The sequence below is a fragment of the Heloderma suspectum genome, chromosome 1, assembly GCF_057233095.1.
Source record: "Heloderma suspectum isolate Gila_16-S chromosome 1, 16-S_ref, whole genome shotgun sequence".
Taxonomy (NCBI): Eukaryota; Metazoa; Chordata; class Lepidosauria; order Squamata; family Helodermatidae; genus Heloderma; species Heloderma suspectum.
In genome coordinates this window covers 50,710,716-50,727,366 of record NC_139458.1, presented here as the reverse complement: position 1 = coordinate 50,727,366, position 16,651 = coordinate 50,710,716, and the positions used below count along the sequence as shown (strand labels likewise).

At 44.6% G+C, this 16,651-nt stretch overlaps 2 protein-coding genes across 7 annotated transcripts in view; one reads left to right on the top strand and one right to left on the bottom strand.

Annotated features, from left to right (window-relative positions):
- LOC146357213 (acetyl-coenzyme A synthetase 2-like, mitochondrial) overlaps positions 1 to 15,527 on the top strand; it is a 43,671-nt gene extending 28,144 nt beyond the window's left edge. The window contains exons 7-14 of one of the 2 annotated variants that reach the window (XM_084842468.1): positions 1,895 to 2,032; positions 3,984 to 4,076; positions 4,898 to 5,010; positions 7,132 to 7,258; positions 9,065 to 9,192; positions 10,524 to 10,587; positions 11,540 to 11,661; positions 14,123 to 15,527. In XM_084842468.1, coding sequence (XP_084698594.1) covers positions 1,895 to 2,032; positions 3,984 to 4,076; positions 4,898 to 5,010; positions 7,132 to 7,258; positions 9,065 to 9,192; positions 10,524 to 10,587; positions 11,540 to 11,661; positions 14,123 to 14,299 — 962 coding nt within the window. In that variant the 3' untranslated portion in view covers positions 14,300 to 15,527. Of the gene's footprint in view, positions 1 to 1,894; positions 2,033 to 3,983; positions 4,077 to 4,897; positions 5,011 to 7,131; positions 7,259 to 9,064; positions 9,193 to 10,523; positions 10,588 to 11,539; positions 11,662 to 14,122 lie in introns of those variants that run through there. The other variant, XR_014788946.1, reaches the window with a different exon arrangement.
- The window catches only part of ABCD4 (ATP binding cassette subfamily D member 4), a 36,991-nt gene continuing 32,132 nt past the window's right edge, over positions 11,793 to 16,651 (bottom strand). For 2 of the 5 annotated variants that reach the window (XR_014788950.1, XM_084842483.1), the window contains one exon: positions 14,622 to 16,356. Coding sequence is in view for 4 of the 5 variants with exons in the window: in XM_084842483.1 (XP_084698609.1) it covers positions 16,288 to 16,356 (69 nt within the window). In the remaining variant the exon portion in view is untranslated. Of the gene's footprint in view, positions 16,357 to 16,651 lie in introns of all 5 variants that reach the window. The other 3 variants (XM_084842514.1, XM_084842493.1, XM_084842524.1) reach the window with 3 other exon arrangements.

The window sequence follows — 16,651 nt, the reverse complement described above, 5'->3', positions numbered from 1 at the left end:
CAATAGCCACCATACTTACCATATAAACAATCACTTGTTTTCACACGATGATCATGGCTTAAATAAGCCACGGTGGCTTGTTTAAATAGCAGTGTGTGCCAGGCACCATTTGCCAAATTACCTGCCCAGGTGTGGCTTGTTGTGTTGCCCAAACCTGGGTGGCATGGCTTGTTGGAGGGGCCCCATGGGTTAATCGGGGGCTGTTTTCCCTTCCAACAAGCCAAGTTGCCCAGGTTTGGATGACATGACAAGCCATGCCTGGGAGGGTAATTAGGCAAATGGCACCAGGTGTCAGCATTCCTTTTGCCCCTGCTGAACTTCAAAAACCAAATCAAAACACAGACAAGATGCTTCAATCCATGGCTTTTAATCCATTACTTCAATGGTCATAGAGATGTAAATTGTCAGTGACTCACGGTCTACAAAGGAAATGCCTTCAGGGAGTTAAAAAGAAAGCTACAAAAGTTACCCACCTTTTGAAGAAAAGGCGGGCTCACTATCCTAACTTAAGGGGTGGGGGGGAGATCTCCCTCTCTCTCGTGAGGACTTAAGCGCAGCTCTTCACGCTGGGCCAATCGGGCAGACCATCTGAGTGCCACCCCTGCCATCTCTTTCTTGGATCTGCGTCTGCGCCTGGCATCTAAGAATTCAGGCTCTCCAGGCCCCGCCTCTCCCTGTTCACTATCTCTCACAGGGGCCCTCTCCGTGTGAAGAGAGGTGTGAAGAGGGGCCTCTCCGTCCAGCTGGGCCTTTGAAACCTGAGGAGTCTGCCTATCCATGTCTGGACAAGCCTGGGAAACCTCCTCCCCCATGTCTTGCAGTTCTTCTTCAGAATCTGAACTACTCTGCTACTCCCTGCACTCAGAGACAACTCTGACACCAGGCATACACTGGCATGTGCTGTGGCTTAAACAAATCACTGTGGGTTGTTTAAGCCATGGTGACCACACAAACCAGGCTAATGTTATATTGCTATCTCATGTGGATTCTGGGAAGTTAAAGGACTGTGGCCAGTCCACCTCTTGAATGGATCTTTCAAGGAAGGCAGAGCTGGGCAGAAGGTAGGGATGTACAGACTGTGTAAAATCTGCTCCACCTGTGTTTCGCAGATGGTCAGGCGCCTTTTGTTCCATCATCTGCTCACAGACGGATGCAATTTTTTTCGTCATGCAGAAAAATATGCAAATAATTACATATGAGCTTTCATAACAATGTACGTAATTTACCTTAGCGCATAACATTTAGCGTATTGTCCCCCATTCAACTTTTCCTCAGCAGAAACTTGCATACAAATAAATATGCGTAAATTTCGGGACAGTAAAAAAAAAACCATCCTAAAGTCCATGGATTCCACGCAGCCTGGCGGGGGAGTCGCTCCACAGAGGATTCTGCAGGTCGGATTCTTAGAAATCCGAGCCCATTTTAGTCTGTCTTGAATTTCTCCAGCATCCCTAGCAGAAGGTAGATCGGGTTCTCTAGGTGATTTGCAGTAGCTCTGGATGGATTTTTGATTCCCAATTGTTTAATAACAGGAAGAACAAAAAGGCTTCTCCCCCTCTAAATCAGGCTGCTAAAATGAAGATGGGAGAACCAGGAATGGATTTTTGTGTGAACAGACTGAGATGAATTCTGATACTACCTCTCTCATGGCCTCAGGATGATGTTGGCTGCCCTTTCCAAGCAAAAGAGAAACAAGCAAAATTAGTTGTAAGGGAGGGTGTATCAAGTTAAGATAGGGCCAATTAGCCCATTTAGAATTATTCACCTTCACTCAAAGTTGGCTTGAGAAGCTTGAAAAATACAGGATGATGAGCACATGAAACTTGGGGCCGTGATTAATTTGAGGGTGAAAATGGCCACTTCCTGAAGTAACTGGGCTCATTTCTGATTTCAGGGCGTTACTGGGAAACTGTGGAGAGGTTAAAGATAAATCAATTCTATGGAGCGCCTACATCTATTCGCTTACTACTTAGATATGGAGATGACTGGGTAAAGAAATATGACAGATCTTCCCTCAGAATCCTTGGATCAGGTAGGTATTGTGTAGGCAATTTCAAGGCAATGGTCATATCAGGTATATCACAGAGGCATAGCTAAAATGGCTGTCTGAACCAAAGTTTCCTTTTGACCTATTACTGACAGGAAGCTTTACTGGGGGAAAAGAGAACATTACGAGAAACATTTTTGCTCAATAACATGCATGCACTATACAGGTCAAGCCACAGAGAACAAATTGTGAAATTTTTATAGAACTGTACAAGTAAAAATAGGATGTCATGCAAATATGAATAATTATGAAGAGGTGGAATTTTAAAAGTACAGTAGCCAATCAGAGTACAGTAAGCAGTCCCATCACATATTATGTTCAAGTGTAAAACTATAAAAGCAAAGGGAAGATACTGGGTGAGGTTGCTCCTAGCAGGGAGTAATCTCTGCTGGCAGGAATCTGTATTGGTAATGTGAAGGGAGGAAGGGGGTTGCCTAAGCTCCCCGCAGTACGGACAGGGACAACAAATAGTCAGTAGACTGCCACCACTCCGTTACATCCACATCAGCCTGAGTCAGGGGACTCTCAGACCTTCCAGGACACACTTGGGGGGACAAAACAAGGGTTCAAGCTGATACCATCTATTTTAAGCCCCCAAGCCAGAAACGTTAGCACACGTTAACATGGTAGCAAAGGACCCAGCAAAAGGCATTGAATTTAGTACTGAAGTTTACCTGGAAGAAGGCACACACAGCTATAGAAGTAGATATGACATTTGTTGATATAGAGAAAAGGGAAAGGGATGAGAAGTTGTACAAAAGATCACAGAGAACCTTTGAAACAATACTCCAAGCAACATAACAAAGCAATACCTAAGCCTAACGTATACACTACCAAAGTAAGGGTCTCCCAACAGGACAGGGCCCAGTGCAGGATCCAAGAAATCACAAGCCCAGGGCAAGTTGACCCAGGTAGGTGGAGACAACTGGGCAACTCTCTATTCCCCTTTTTATATTCGAGCCCCTGATGACCCAGGAAAGATCTCCTGCAACCAATCACAGGCCAACCCCAACAATGTTCTCAAACTATAAAAGGGATAGGGACTTTCTCATAGGAATGCAGCTGACTTCATTCAGCCCAGTGAATGAAGCCTTACTCCAGCCTTGAGAGCTGGATCTGCCCAAGCTTCCTGGACTGTCTTGAGATAACAGATTTGCAGGTGGTTACATCGCTACGTGCAATTATGGACTGGCCCAATGGAAGGAGCTCCCAATTAGTACAGCAACAAGATGAAACTTTTGACATGATCTCACAGTCAGAATACAAGACAGAAAGTTACATTCTTGACATATGCGCTGTGCTTTGTCTTGTTTTCCTGTTGTAACCTTTGTCAACAAATACCAAGATATCAATTTCTTTCTATAATTGTCTTAAATACACTTGCTCATCATTAATAAATGTTTAAACAATAGTCTATGAGCATCTATTTATAAAGTAGCTGTGTTGAGTGTAAAATGACTGAGTCCTTCTCAGCATCAGAAAAGCCACATCTCGTTTGTCCCAGATATGGACAGGAAGTAGGAAACTGTCAAGAAAACAGGAAATCTGATTAATTAGGTTTATTATCCATAAATTATTTCTCCCACAATCGAACCAACTGGGTCTTTGCCATCATTCTGGTTACAAGTTTGGACCTATATTCCTCAGGAGGTAAGAGGTGGAAGACAGAAATAAAGCATCAGGCAGACCTAGAGATATTTATATACTAGATCTTCATATTTACAGGACTGAAAAAGGCCAGGCAGCCAGTGGCTTGATACATTTCGGTGAGATGGGTACAGTCTAAGGCTTGAGATGTTATTTCTCCCTTACAAGAAGGGATGGACAGGTGCCCGGTTTTGCCAGGCAGGGGGGAGTTTGTTGAACTCCTGGACCCAACCAGGCGCCCACACCATCTCTATTTACAAGCTGCTTGCTTTTTTTCTTCTCCTTGCAGTGGGAGAACCTATCAACACAGAAGCTTGGGAGTGGTACTTCAACGTGGTTGGAGATAGACGGTGTCCAGTAGTTGACACATGGTGGCAAACTGGTAGGAAGACTCAGATGTCTCTGTCCTTAGGGAAGCAATTCTCACGTGTGACTCTTTAGGAGTAGGGATTCATAACTTACGTACAAAGATCAGTATGTGTGGTGCTTTAAGTTCCAGACAGAGAGCTTCTAGCACTCCCAATCAAAAGGCGCTGTGCAGCAATTCCAACTTTTCCCTCTAAATGGATTTTCTGAGGTAAGAAAAAAGACAGGAGTGGTGGGAAAATATGGGAGGATTACAAGTGAATGATGATGTTGTCTGGACCCCACATAAAATTTTGTGAAGGAGGCAAGGTAATGGTGCTGTGAGAGCCTCACCTGGAAGCACCACAGTTTGAGCTTTTCTACACAAGGCATTAATCGTGTGCCTGTGATTCCTTACGCACGGTTCTTTACAGGTTCTTCAGATGTCATTGTGATCCTCCAGTTTCACTTCTGTTTTCTCAGATCACTTTCCTGGTTATTTTTAGAATGGGATAGGGAAAATGAGGTATTATGGGGAAATGGGGTATTATATTTGAGAGTGCTGTTTCTCCTTGTGTAATTGTGTTATTCTGCTATAGCACAGCTCCACATAGAGGTTATGTAGCTGAAAAGCAGGGAAGGAAAAGCTGTTTGTGTAGAGTTCAGAACTCAATTCTGTGACAAAACCAAAAGTAGATACGGTGACGAACAGCCTCGTGTAGAAAAGCTCTTTATGCTATAACAAAGCTTTCCCCAAACTAGTGCCCTCCAGATGTGCTGATCTACAACTCCCAGCACCCCCCAGGCAGCCATTGACCAAATTTCAAGGGTATCACCATTTTCTTTTGTTTTGTTTAGAAACAGGAGGCATCTGTATTGCTCCTCGTCCTTCAAACCCTGGAGATGAAATCCTTCCAGCCATGGCCATGAGACCATTCTTTGGCATCAGACCTTCCCTTCTGGATGACAAAGTACATTGTTGTTTCTCTATCATCTTATCTATCAATTTGAGGATGTATAGTCCATTTTCAACTCATGTGAATTCTCAAAGTGGAGATCAATATTAAAACTAAAATGACTCCACCCATTCCCCATTGCTGCTCCTTGTGCCTGGAACAGCCTCTTGGAATGCTTCAGCATAATTATCTCCCTTATTTATTTTAAGTCCATCCTTAAAATTCACATTTTCCAGAGATCCTTTGGATCACCCCCTTCCCGCAGTCCCAATATCCTATTGTAAGCCAAAGAATATGTAATGGAAATAATCATGTATTCTACCTTTGCTTACCCCTGCTTCCATTTCCCCTTTGCTCTGTTAATTCCCGATGTTTATTTTATATTGTAAGTGTGCAATCCTATGCATGTTTAGACAGAAAAAGTCCTACAACTCCCAGCATGCCCCAGCCAGCCATGCTGGCTGGGGCATGTTGGAAGTTGTAGGACTTTTTTCTGTCTAAACATGCATAAGTTTGCACCCTGAGAGCCTCTTGGGGTAGGGTCCTGACATACCTGTTCTTTGTAAAATGCCATGTATATAGATACATATGTATCAATAAATACTAATAATAATGGGTTGGAGCCAGATTAAGCCTCCTGTGGACAGATGGGCTCCTTCTACCCATGGGAGGCTTCCGATCCAGTGGAGGAATCCTGCTGGCTGAATGCAGGCGGCAGTAGTCTTCGTTGATTGCCCCCTTCCTGAGCTCCCCTCCCCCACTTTGCTCTGGAGGATTGGGGGACCTTCTGGAACAGTGGAGGAGGTGATGCTGCGGGCTGCAGAAGGAGGGGGGAACCAGTGAAGATTGCCTCCCCACTCCTTCGGCTGGCAGGAGTCTTCTGAGCAGAACTCCACTCGTGGAATGCTCCCCCTGGTGGAAAAAGAAGCTGGATCCAAGCCAATACTGATATATGTTAATTAGCTTCAGTCATCCGTTCAAACATGAGATTTAGGTCAAGATTTTCTGGTAGGATCAAGTAGAATTTGATAGCTGAAGTGAACATTCAGGTTTTGTTAGTCTCCTATAGATCTCCCAACTCTTGAGAGTTTACAATACGGCTGCGAGGCCCAGTCTTTCCTCCTGTGACCCTGCACCCTCCTGGTGATTTAGGATGGTCTGCTCTTTTGATCAAGTCCGCCAAGGGTTTTTCTGTATTATTTTTCAAAACCTTGGTCACTGAACTGAAACTAGGGTTGAACTGTAGTGCCAACAGCTTATCAAATTATATGGTCTGTAGAGTGAGTGGGATGAACAGGGTTGGCCCAAGACATTTGGCTGCCTGAGGCAAAGAACAAGGTGGTGTCCTCCCGTTCCATGTACAGAAGCCAACCAGACTGGCAGTGCCATCTTACGTCTACGCTGGCATCCTCCACTACATCTGAAGGCAGCAGCAGGCTAGCTTAGGGGGGGCCGAGCAGTCGCATGGCACACACAGCATGGCACACACACAGGTGCTCCTTGCCATCCAGCCCAGCCTCTGCCTCCTGAGGTGGCCACCTTACCCTACCTAATGATAGGGCCAGCCCTAAGAGTGAACGTGATGAGTATATACTAATAATGTATAGTTACTTAGGAGGATGTTCCACTGAACCTGCCTGTAATGATACACAGCTGTGCAATCATTAAGATAATTGGAGGATGCCTTGCTGGCTGTGACCTGTGATCTTGTGGCGACCCAGAAGTGGGCCTTTTCTGTAGTGGACCTGCCTCATGGAATGACCTCTCCCCTGGTATTCAGGAGACTCCAACTGTGGCACACTTCAGGTGCAAATTAAAGACCCATCTCTTTACCCAGGCCTTCCCTGAGTGAGTGAGCTGCCCAGTTTGTTTAATTATGGGGTTCTGAACACTTGGTTTTACCATTTTTATACTATTTTGACAAATGTTTTATATACTTTAAAAAATTATTATGATGTATTACAATGTGTTTTAATCTTTCTTTGTAAGCCACTTAAGAGGCATTTAAAAAATATAGTAAACAGTATATAAATCTATTAAACAAATAAATAAAAACCTCTGAGTAAATACGCACAGGACTGGGCTGCAAGATAGCATCAGCCTTAATTAATTTTACAATAACTGTTTTCCATCCAGGGAAATGTCTTATCACAGAACGACGTCTCTGGAGCTCTCTGCATTTCTCAGGCCTGGCCAGGTATGGCAAGAACCATCTACAACGACCACCAGAGGTTCCTGGAGACCTACCTGATGCCTTACCCAGGTACAGATTTGTGGAGAAGGGGGAATGAGAGCAGTGCATAGTTATTGACATGGGTTAGAAGGCGGAATTCTTCATTCTGGGCTTACAGGGGTTCATAGAACCAGTGAAGGGGTTGTGATACAACTTATAATCAGAGCCAAACTAGAGGTGATGCTGTTCAAGCAATTAGCAATTGTTTGAATACTTTTTAAAGACATAGAGGTAAATAGCAGGTGTGTGGGGCCTAATCTGGATCCAGACACTGGTGGAGGTAGGTGGCTTTAACCCTTTTGCCCCCTTCTGTGGTCCTGATCCAGATCGAGCCCCTACTATTTGTGTTGGAATGAAAACATCCATTGGTGGTAATGGGAGCTTTCCTTCCAGCGCAGATAACAGGTGGTGGGCAGGAGATTTGGACAGGGAATGCATCAGGGGGCAAAAGGTTAAAGTCCTTCTACCCAGGTTGCAATCTAGCTTGGGGGGCCTGTGCCTGCTATTTACTCTTAAAAAGTTAACTCAATTGCTCATTGTGTGAACTGTGTCACATCTAGTATGGCCCTTGGTTTCTGATTGTACAGCAGCCCCATCCTAACACTTCGGAGCACAAAATGAGCACAAGAAGGCAAACATGGCTTCTTTTCATTTATCTAGTTAGGGCAAAATTAGATAATACGAGAAATGCATCTATGTATTTAATGTGCATGCTTTAAAAATGTAAATAGATTCCACAAAAGGGGGGGATTATCAGGATCACAATGGGTGTGTGTGTGGGGGGGAGTTTAACCTTTTCCTTCCCTGCTGCAATCCTAATGACAATCGCTCCTCTGAAGCTGCTCTTTGTGTTGGGCAGAAAGCTCTAGACAGACACTCCAATGCTTGGGGCAGTGACTGCCCTTACTGTATGCAAGGGCAACTTCAACTGTATTGCAACTTCATAGCTGCAAATACAGTGGTGAACAGTGAACTCAGAAATTGCCCACTCTGCTATAATGGGTCTGGGAAGGAGCATGTGGCTCATAAAAGCACGTGATGTCCTCTTCTGTTACTGCATGCAGTAGAAATCAGAACGGCTGGAGGCCTGCAGACAGGCCATATTGTGAAGTACAAATGCATGAATGAACATCTTGTTGTACTGAGAAGAGGCAAAAATTAAGCATCTTTTTATCTTTACAAGGGAAGTAATGGGGTAGCCCAGGGCATTAAACACACACACACGGGACATATGCAAAGAGCCAGTAGGGTTATAAGATAAAAGATGCCTTTACTGTTCCCTTAGTGCAGCCTTCCCCAACCTGGTGCCCTCCAGTTGTTTTGGACTACAATTCACATCAGTCCCAGGCAGCATGGACAATGGTCAGGAATTATGGAAGTTGTAGTTCAAAACATCAGGAAGGCACTAGCTTGGAGAAGGCTGCTCCTGACAGAATGATCCTCCTACCAAACAACCCCGTCCTCTACAAGATGTTAGGGAGAAGATGTCAGAAAGAAAGCTAGGCCTGAAATGCTAGTTTTTTAGGTGGAGGAATACTTTTCCCCTCATGGGGGGAGCATTCTCTCATGCATCGTCTGAAGTGTCTGTGTCGGTCAAGTCACAGGTTTACTAGCTTGTCCTTGTTTATGAGAACTAGGCCTCACATGGAGCAGTCTTGGGCCTCTCACTGTCAGCTTCTGAAAATGAAGAGGACAGAACACACTCAACAGGCCTCAGGGCCTGTACATTGCAGGGGAAGATCTGTTATGGAGGGTGAGCTGTTTTTCATTGAAGCTGAACAAAGCCATGCCATTACACATTGAAGCACAGCTTTTGTCTTGTTTTAATTCTCCTAGGATATTTCTTCACTGGGGATGGAGCATGTCGGACAAGTAAAGGATACTACCAGTTGACAGGCCGACTTGATGATGTCATCAATGTCAGCGGGCACAGGCTGGGTACTGCTGAGATAGAAGATGTTCTGGTAAAAGATGGGGGAAGATCTATAGACTTTAACTGGTGTCAGAGAACCAGTGGGTGTCATACTAGTTTCTGCAGAACCCTAGTAGTAGCCTGAGAAAATAGGCTAATGTTATGACCTGGCAGCAACCACTAGCTGGGCTGGGGTCCAAGTTGTATTACTTATGGCTTTCCAGTCCTTTTACTGTTTCAGTGCACTTTTCATGTTGATTTGAGGTTTGTGGGAAACAACTGAGAAGACAAAACAAATTGGATTGATGTAAATGAATGTCTCAATATTATTTTGTAGACTAGTGAATCCTGATTGCAGTTTGTAGTTTCCACTCTCAGAATTTGATTTCTGTTAATGTGGAATATTTTTGATCCAGAATACACAGGATCCTAGAAATGCCAAAAATCACGCCCTGTACAGTCAAAATGTACCTTCTACAGCAAGGATGCAGAAACCCTGGCCTGCACCTGGCCCAACAAGCTTCACAGTCTGGCCCATGGGGTCCCTTGGAGGAATCCCCCAAGAGGAATCCCCATTGTTAAACTGGAGATAACAGTGGGGATGCAGGCGGCAGAGGATTCATCCGGCATCAGGAAGAGCAGCTGCTCTTTCCAGTGCTGGCCAAATTGGTTCATGTGGTTCTCAGCCGATGCTAACAGAATACCTTTCTCCGTGCTTTTCGCTTTTCTCAGCATGCAGAAAAGCTGAAATGGGCAGGGCTGAATAAGTGGGAAGAGGCTATACCTGCTGACAACATCCAGACCAAGGGTGGGTGGAGGCAATCCAACCCCTACCCCAACCTAGTTTTGCGCCCCTGTTCGACAACCAGAAGGGTACTGGGATCTCAAAAGAATAAACCAAAAATATACTGAAATCTCCTCAGGGAAACTTCAGTGCTCTGCTACAATGGGAGGTGCATGCGTGTGTAAGGAAAGGTCCTGAGCTACACTTATTTGGAGACGCCACAGCAATGGTAGCTAGCACATTGTATATGCATCTTTCCTCCTCGTTTCATACCTTGTCAACACTGTTGTTTTTGAAGATGTTACCTCACGTAGTACATAGCTCCTTGGAAGTACTCACTGCTTGAAAGCATGTTCTGCCTCATGGTTTTTCTTTTCATACCTGTCAATGTGGAAATTTACCTCATACTTTTTTTAATAGTACAAACTGTCAGGGGAGATTTTGGTCCCACTACACCACTATTATACCTAGCCTGCATTAATAAGTGGTATGAAAAGAAGGACTGGGCAATCTTCTCTTATACCAGTCTGCATGAATTGCAGGTTCTTGCCAGCCTCTCAGGATCTTTGAAGTAAATGATAAACCTGTTTGTGTTGTAGAATAAGCATGGGGCAGTGGCAGAGTCAGCTGTGATTGGATATCCCCACAAGATCAAAGGGGAAGGTGAGTGACTGTCTGGCTGCTCAAACCCCTCTAACGGGTTCTACTTTTACTGGGAATTGCAGTATATGGTAGGGTTCTCCAGTGGAATTTTTTCTTGCATACTGTATTTCTGTGGCATGCTTGGGAACGGGGAAAGATCTCACAGCATTCATGCAATAACTTTTAATGTACTTGGGAATGAGTGCCTGGTTCTATTCAAGCCTTGAGCTTGAGCTGGAAGGTGTTAGAGGCCAGTTGTTGGACATACAGCAGGCAAGGGGAGGAGGGAGAGAACAGAAACAAAGCATGTCTCCGACTCCCACCTGTGAGTCGGCAGAGGCCTGCAATAAACAATACCTAAGGCTGGCAAATTTGTCTTGCAACACAAGCCTAAACATTTTACACCACAAAGTAATTTCTATGGAGAGAATGAGACTTCCTTCCAAGTAAAATGTGCAAAGGATTGCAGCCTAAAGCCTCCGTGGCTGCATGCTTCTTCCTAGGGCCTGAAAGTAACGTCAGAAGCCCTAGGCCCTGTGGGAGAAACCCACTTTGAAGCTTCTCTTCCCACCCGCCTCACCTGCTAGTGTCACTCCTCTTGGAAACTGGGGTGCTTGAGTGGGAGCCACAGCCTGGGCTGCTCCCATGTGGTCTGGGGCTTATGACATTACCTTTCCTACACTGGCTGGAGCCACCCAGCAGTGGTTGTTGCATCACTAACCAACATCAGAAGGAGCCCTTAGTTTCCACTTGACTGAAGGCACAAGATAGCAGAGAATTGCGGTCAGGGTATTAGCAACACACTTTGCTTTGACATGTATTGCTTTAGCTGCTGATTGGGCATCCTTTTTTCTTTTTTTAAAATTTATGAGTTGCCATTTGGCCCAGATAGGAGCCATAAGGCAACTCACAATTAAAACTTAAAGCTATTTAAAAGCTTTAAAAATCCCACACCTGGCTTCTCTTCCCACAGGTGCCTATGCATTCATCGTGCTGAAGAAGGGCTCCAGGCTCTCCCAAGAGAGCCTAACCTCAGAGCTCCAGGGGCTTGTTTCAAAAGAGATTGCGAAATATGCGGCACCAGAGTATGTTCAGGTAACAACCTACGAGCTCTTTTCCTCAAGTGCATTTTCATCATTTTGTTCCTCACAGCAGTGGAGTTTGGCTGAGGGCAGAACACAAGTTGAAAAGGGCTCAAGCTAGCTGTATAACCAATGCAATTTTATATACAAAGGCATTTTTAATTTTTTTTAAATGGTCAAAAATATCCAAATCCTTCCATTCTCACTGGAAATTTACTCAGAAGACACTGGTACATTTATTGACATCATTTGTATATTGCCCATTAATAAAAAAAAGGTCTTCTAGGTAGGTTCATAATACAAGTTAGACACATAAAATATGAAACAGATCTAAAATCGACTAAAACAGCATCAAAATACAAATACAAACTCAGAGCCTAAGGAGTTGATGATTTCAAGAGTGCCTTTAATAAACCTTGCTCAACCTGGAATGCAGCCAGGGCATTTTGAAGGTATCATATTAGAGCATATACATGTGCATATGCATTTTAAAGATGTGGACTGCTTTGAACCAGTTTTACTACATGTTGTTGTTGTTACTAATTGCATTTATATCCCACCATATGTTGCATTCCTCTGAGTAGCGTGCCATCCAATTGGCTCATCCTACTGAGGGAAAAGCTTGTTTCTGAAACTGGAAGTGGGAATTTCCCCTCCCCCTCAGCCCCAGAACATCCTCAAAATCTGCTCCAGAGAGTTGGGGGACACACCAGAACAGAACTTGGAAGGGTACAGGGCACATGAGCAGACATCTGCTTATACGACGTTGGGATTCCACCCATAATTCTCTCACCCTCCCCACTTTACCCTTCTAACAAACTTGAGACATAGTTAAGATGGGTTAGAGTGACTGTCCAAAGGTCACCCAGTTTGCCTCATGACTGAGGGGACTTGAATCCAAATCTCTCCAGTCCTGCTCCAGCACTGCACTACATCAGCCCTTTTATGTACATGTTTTTGTAAATAACATGAAAGGGCCTAGTTACTGCATACCAGTCCCGATTCCTGCATACAGGTCTCTTATGAGTGGGCCACGTCCCTATTGCTCTAAAGGTGAGATTCCTAAGAACCATGGGCAAGATGCCACTTGAGGAATTTCCCTCAAGAACAACTCATAGTAGCAAGTGGAGACTGGCTCCTTCAGTGTTCCAGAAATATTGGGTTGGTTCTGTTGCTGGGCCACAGCTTGTGAAGAATGCTTTCTCAAGGAACTGACTCCAGCAAGAAAACTGCTGCTGGCAGGTGGGGTCGAGAGGAAAAGCATGTCACTTGGGCTCTTAATAGTTCAGGGCCAGAAGAGTCCAGCTGCTCTCAAAATTCCTCTCAACATCTGTATCCTGACTAGCCCCTCTGAGCCAAAGCAAGCTCCTCTCAGGCTTTTCCTCCCTGGGGAACCAAAGCAGCACCTATTCAAAAAAAATTCAAGGATGTGTGATATGTAGAAAAAGTGGACTTGTTCTAGAAAGGTGGCTTATAAGTATTTAAATAAAATAAAGCCACCACTTTAGAGTGTGGGACTACCAAACATTCACTCCCCCCTCCCATGCTCAGTTCCTTGATGCTTAACTACACACTTCATTCCCAAGTGAAGGGAATCAAGAGAGTTACTGAAGTTAAGTGGGGTAATTGGATGTGGAACAATTATATTGTGAAATTAAAAAACACACACATAAAGGCTATGCAGGGGGCATAAAGTAATCTTACAGCAGATGTATTTATTTAAACAATGTCTACTCTGCCCTTCTAATATGTAAGCATTGCTCAGGGCAGTTTCCACTTGTTAAGAAGATAGTATTGTAAGGAAGCATAAACCCCCTCATCAGTCACTAGAAGCTTTCTAGAAGGATAAAGGAGTGTCTCCAGATCTTGGGGTATACTCCAGCTCAAATCTCATGGCCTGTCCAACCCCCCCTCATGAGCTGCCCCATCGGGTATTGTGTTCCCACTTTCCGTGAATTTCCACTGCCAGGTTGACTGTATCACTGGAGCCCAGCCTCTTCTGCCCCAACTCACATTTCAGCCCTCAGCAGTGTAAAATCAGATGGATTTTGAGCTCTGGACTTCACCTACATGGTCAGGCAGGGACCTACTCCAATGAGTAAAGAATTTAATTCAGCCACTGAGAATTGGGGTTGCCTTCTTGGCAACTGGCTTTTGAAATGACACTAGAGGGAGCCTGACAGGTGTGACAAAGAGACCTCCCTCTGTCGCGGTTGTGCTTTTGGCAGCTTGGCAGGAGATGGAATGGAACAGAGGAAACCCTTCTGTAATTGCCTGCCCAAGGCACCACCACTGTGAGAATGATGAACGAGTGCTCGTCTGTGTTTGTATGTGCATGGGAAAGAAAACACCTATGTGGGTACAAAAGTGGGAGTTCACACATGATTCTAGTACATCCCCGCTTCTCAAGTTGATGTTTGCAATGTCAGTTTTCCCAGTCCTGCTCTAACCCTTCCTTTTATTTTCTGGTTCAGGTAGCTCGGCATCTGCCGAAGACTCGCTCAGGGAAGATTATGCGGCGGGTTCTGAAGAAGATTGTAGAAGACAAAGCAGATGAACTTGGAGATCTGACAACCCTGGATGATCACAAGACAGTGAGAGAGATCATTGAGGGACATAAGCGGCTTCTACAGGAAGAGCAGGGCCGGTAACCCAAGAGCTCGCAGGCACCCAAAGCCATGTTAACCAAAGTATTTTGCAAGAAGCAGTCTTTCCACTCCTATAATCCCTTGCAGAAGGGAAAGGGAGTTTATTCAGTGTGAATGAAGAACTTCAAAAGCAGTCACCATACAGATATTTTCAAGAGGGAAAGGGAGCATGTAGGCAATTGTGGAGAAAAAGGGGAAGAGTAAGGTGGAGACCAGGCTCCTTTCTTTTTCAAACCTCTCCCAGCTATCAGTATGTGTGTTCCAAGGCTAATATAGGATATTGAAACCGAAGTCTGCAATGAAGAAAACTCCAAACTTTCAAGTCAAAAATGTCAACATTTAAACAGACTTACAGAAGTCTGTCTACTTTATTCTGAAAAAGTTCTGAAAAATACCCTTCAGATTTTATCACTTGACGCTTTTGGCCAGGTGGTTAAAGGAGAAAGGGGAATGTATGTATGGAGAAAAAGTATTTAAAGACAGGATGCTGTGCAGAGGTCTTGCCTGTTGACTATTGGAGGCCTTACAGTGACCTCTTCTGGATCCTGGGCTTTTAAACAGTACAGGATACACACATTTTCCAAGCTTTGTTTCTCAGATCACTCTTCCCCTTTAATACTAACCCAATGAGGACTAGAAACACACTTTTTAAAAATGGTAAATAATCCAAATAAACCCCAAACCCCCAGAATTTTATTTTAGCAGTTTGCATAATCCCATAAATTCTCTCCTGGGCATCTACATATCCCATATCAGCTCTGGTCATGTGCAATTAGTAGCTTCTGACAGGAATGTGCTTCCTCATCTGTCCCAAAGAGGAATGTGCTCCACTTCAATGAGGCCTGGCTGAGCATCTGCATCAGCTGCATGTCTGGGAGCCTGCTTCCGCATGTACTGTGTGCAGAGTTCTCATTTTCAAGCGGTCCCGCCTCTTGCAAATTTGTAAGTTTGCAACCTGCATGCTATCCTTGGCCTAATTTCAAAAACCCTCTGCATGCAATCAGTTCAGACCCATGGCAAGACTGCTCTATCCCTTTCCTGGTAGCCCAGTGCATGGGAAGGAAGAGGAAGAGAATAAAAGGAAAGTGGCAAAAAGCGAGCCACCCACTTTCTGGCTCTGTGCACCACTGACTTCAGCCCCGCTCACCAGCAACCCAATAGATCACTTGTGTGAGAATGTGGCCCTTGACAGAAAAAAAAAAAATGCTGCCCACCCCTGGTGTAAATTAAACATGTAAAGGAAAAACACTGTCATGGTATGAAGGGCTGACAGATGTTCAGCACTTTCAGGCTTGTTAATAAATGCTTTCTTAATCATATACTCAATCTGTAACAGATTCCTCTGGTAATGGGTCTTTGTGAAAGCTACGCTTGCCTCATCTCTGTTTCGCTTCTGTTGAACATCTGAAACAAGAATATACATCTGCAGCAGTGAAGTAGTTGTTGAAAACCAAGAACAGATGGACCCCGGAGCACAGCAGAGCCATGGATGGGCCTTTCCTTGTGGAGACACCTGCTCAGGCAAAGAGGCCGAAGCTCAAGCCTGAAACAAAACACATGCTCAGATGAGAAGAGGCTGTGCCTCATTCACTGACCTTTTGTGGATAGGTCAGCACTCTCCATCCAGTTCTCTGCTGCAAAGCTGCGACACCATTCAAAGTAGTTCTTACTTGAAATGTGATGCCAGGATGGAAGCAGAAGGGTGCCTTTCCCACCCTCTGGGTGAAATCTTGAATAGGAGATATGGAAGTCAAAACAATTTGGAGGCCATTTTTATGAAAGGCAAGAAGCTTAAAACTCTCTTCTCCCCATGTTCCTGAAGCCCTTTGGCCACAGAAGCCTTATTGGCGCCTGCTGGTTTTGAAGTTCCAAATCTGTCAACCAGATGCTCCCTTTAAGGCAAGTTGATTTCAAGGCACTTTGGTAACTGACCCATCTGAGGCTTTAAATTGCATTTTGCTGCTGTTGTCCAGGATAGGTTGGAGAGTGGCTCAGTCTTTCTTGATTCTTGTTAGTTCCCATTTTCCTCCTCCACACAGTTTCAAAGTCCAACTGTGAAACTGAAATTAAATAGAAGGTGCACATTGAGAGCCATGGCTTTAGGAGCAGGTTTCTGTTTTGTATACACCACACGCCTGTGAAGAAGTCTAATGCAAAACAGACTCTCTGATCCTGCAGTTCTACCTGGACAGATCAAGCCTAGAGATGTGAAGGCCTGGAAAAATGCAGTGGGGTGGGGGAATGGTAACCCCCCACCGGACATTTTTTTGTCCTTGGAGAAAAAAAACAATGTTTTTCCACCCCAAAATCCCCAGGTTTGTTTCGGGCCTTCACATCTCTAATCAACCCCCAGCC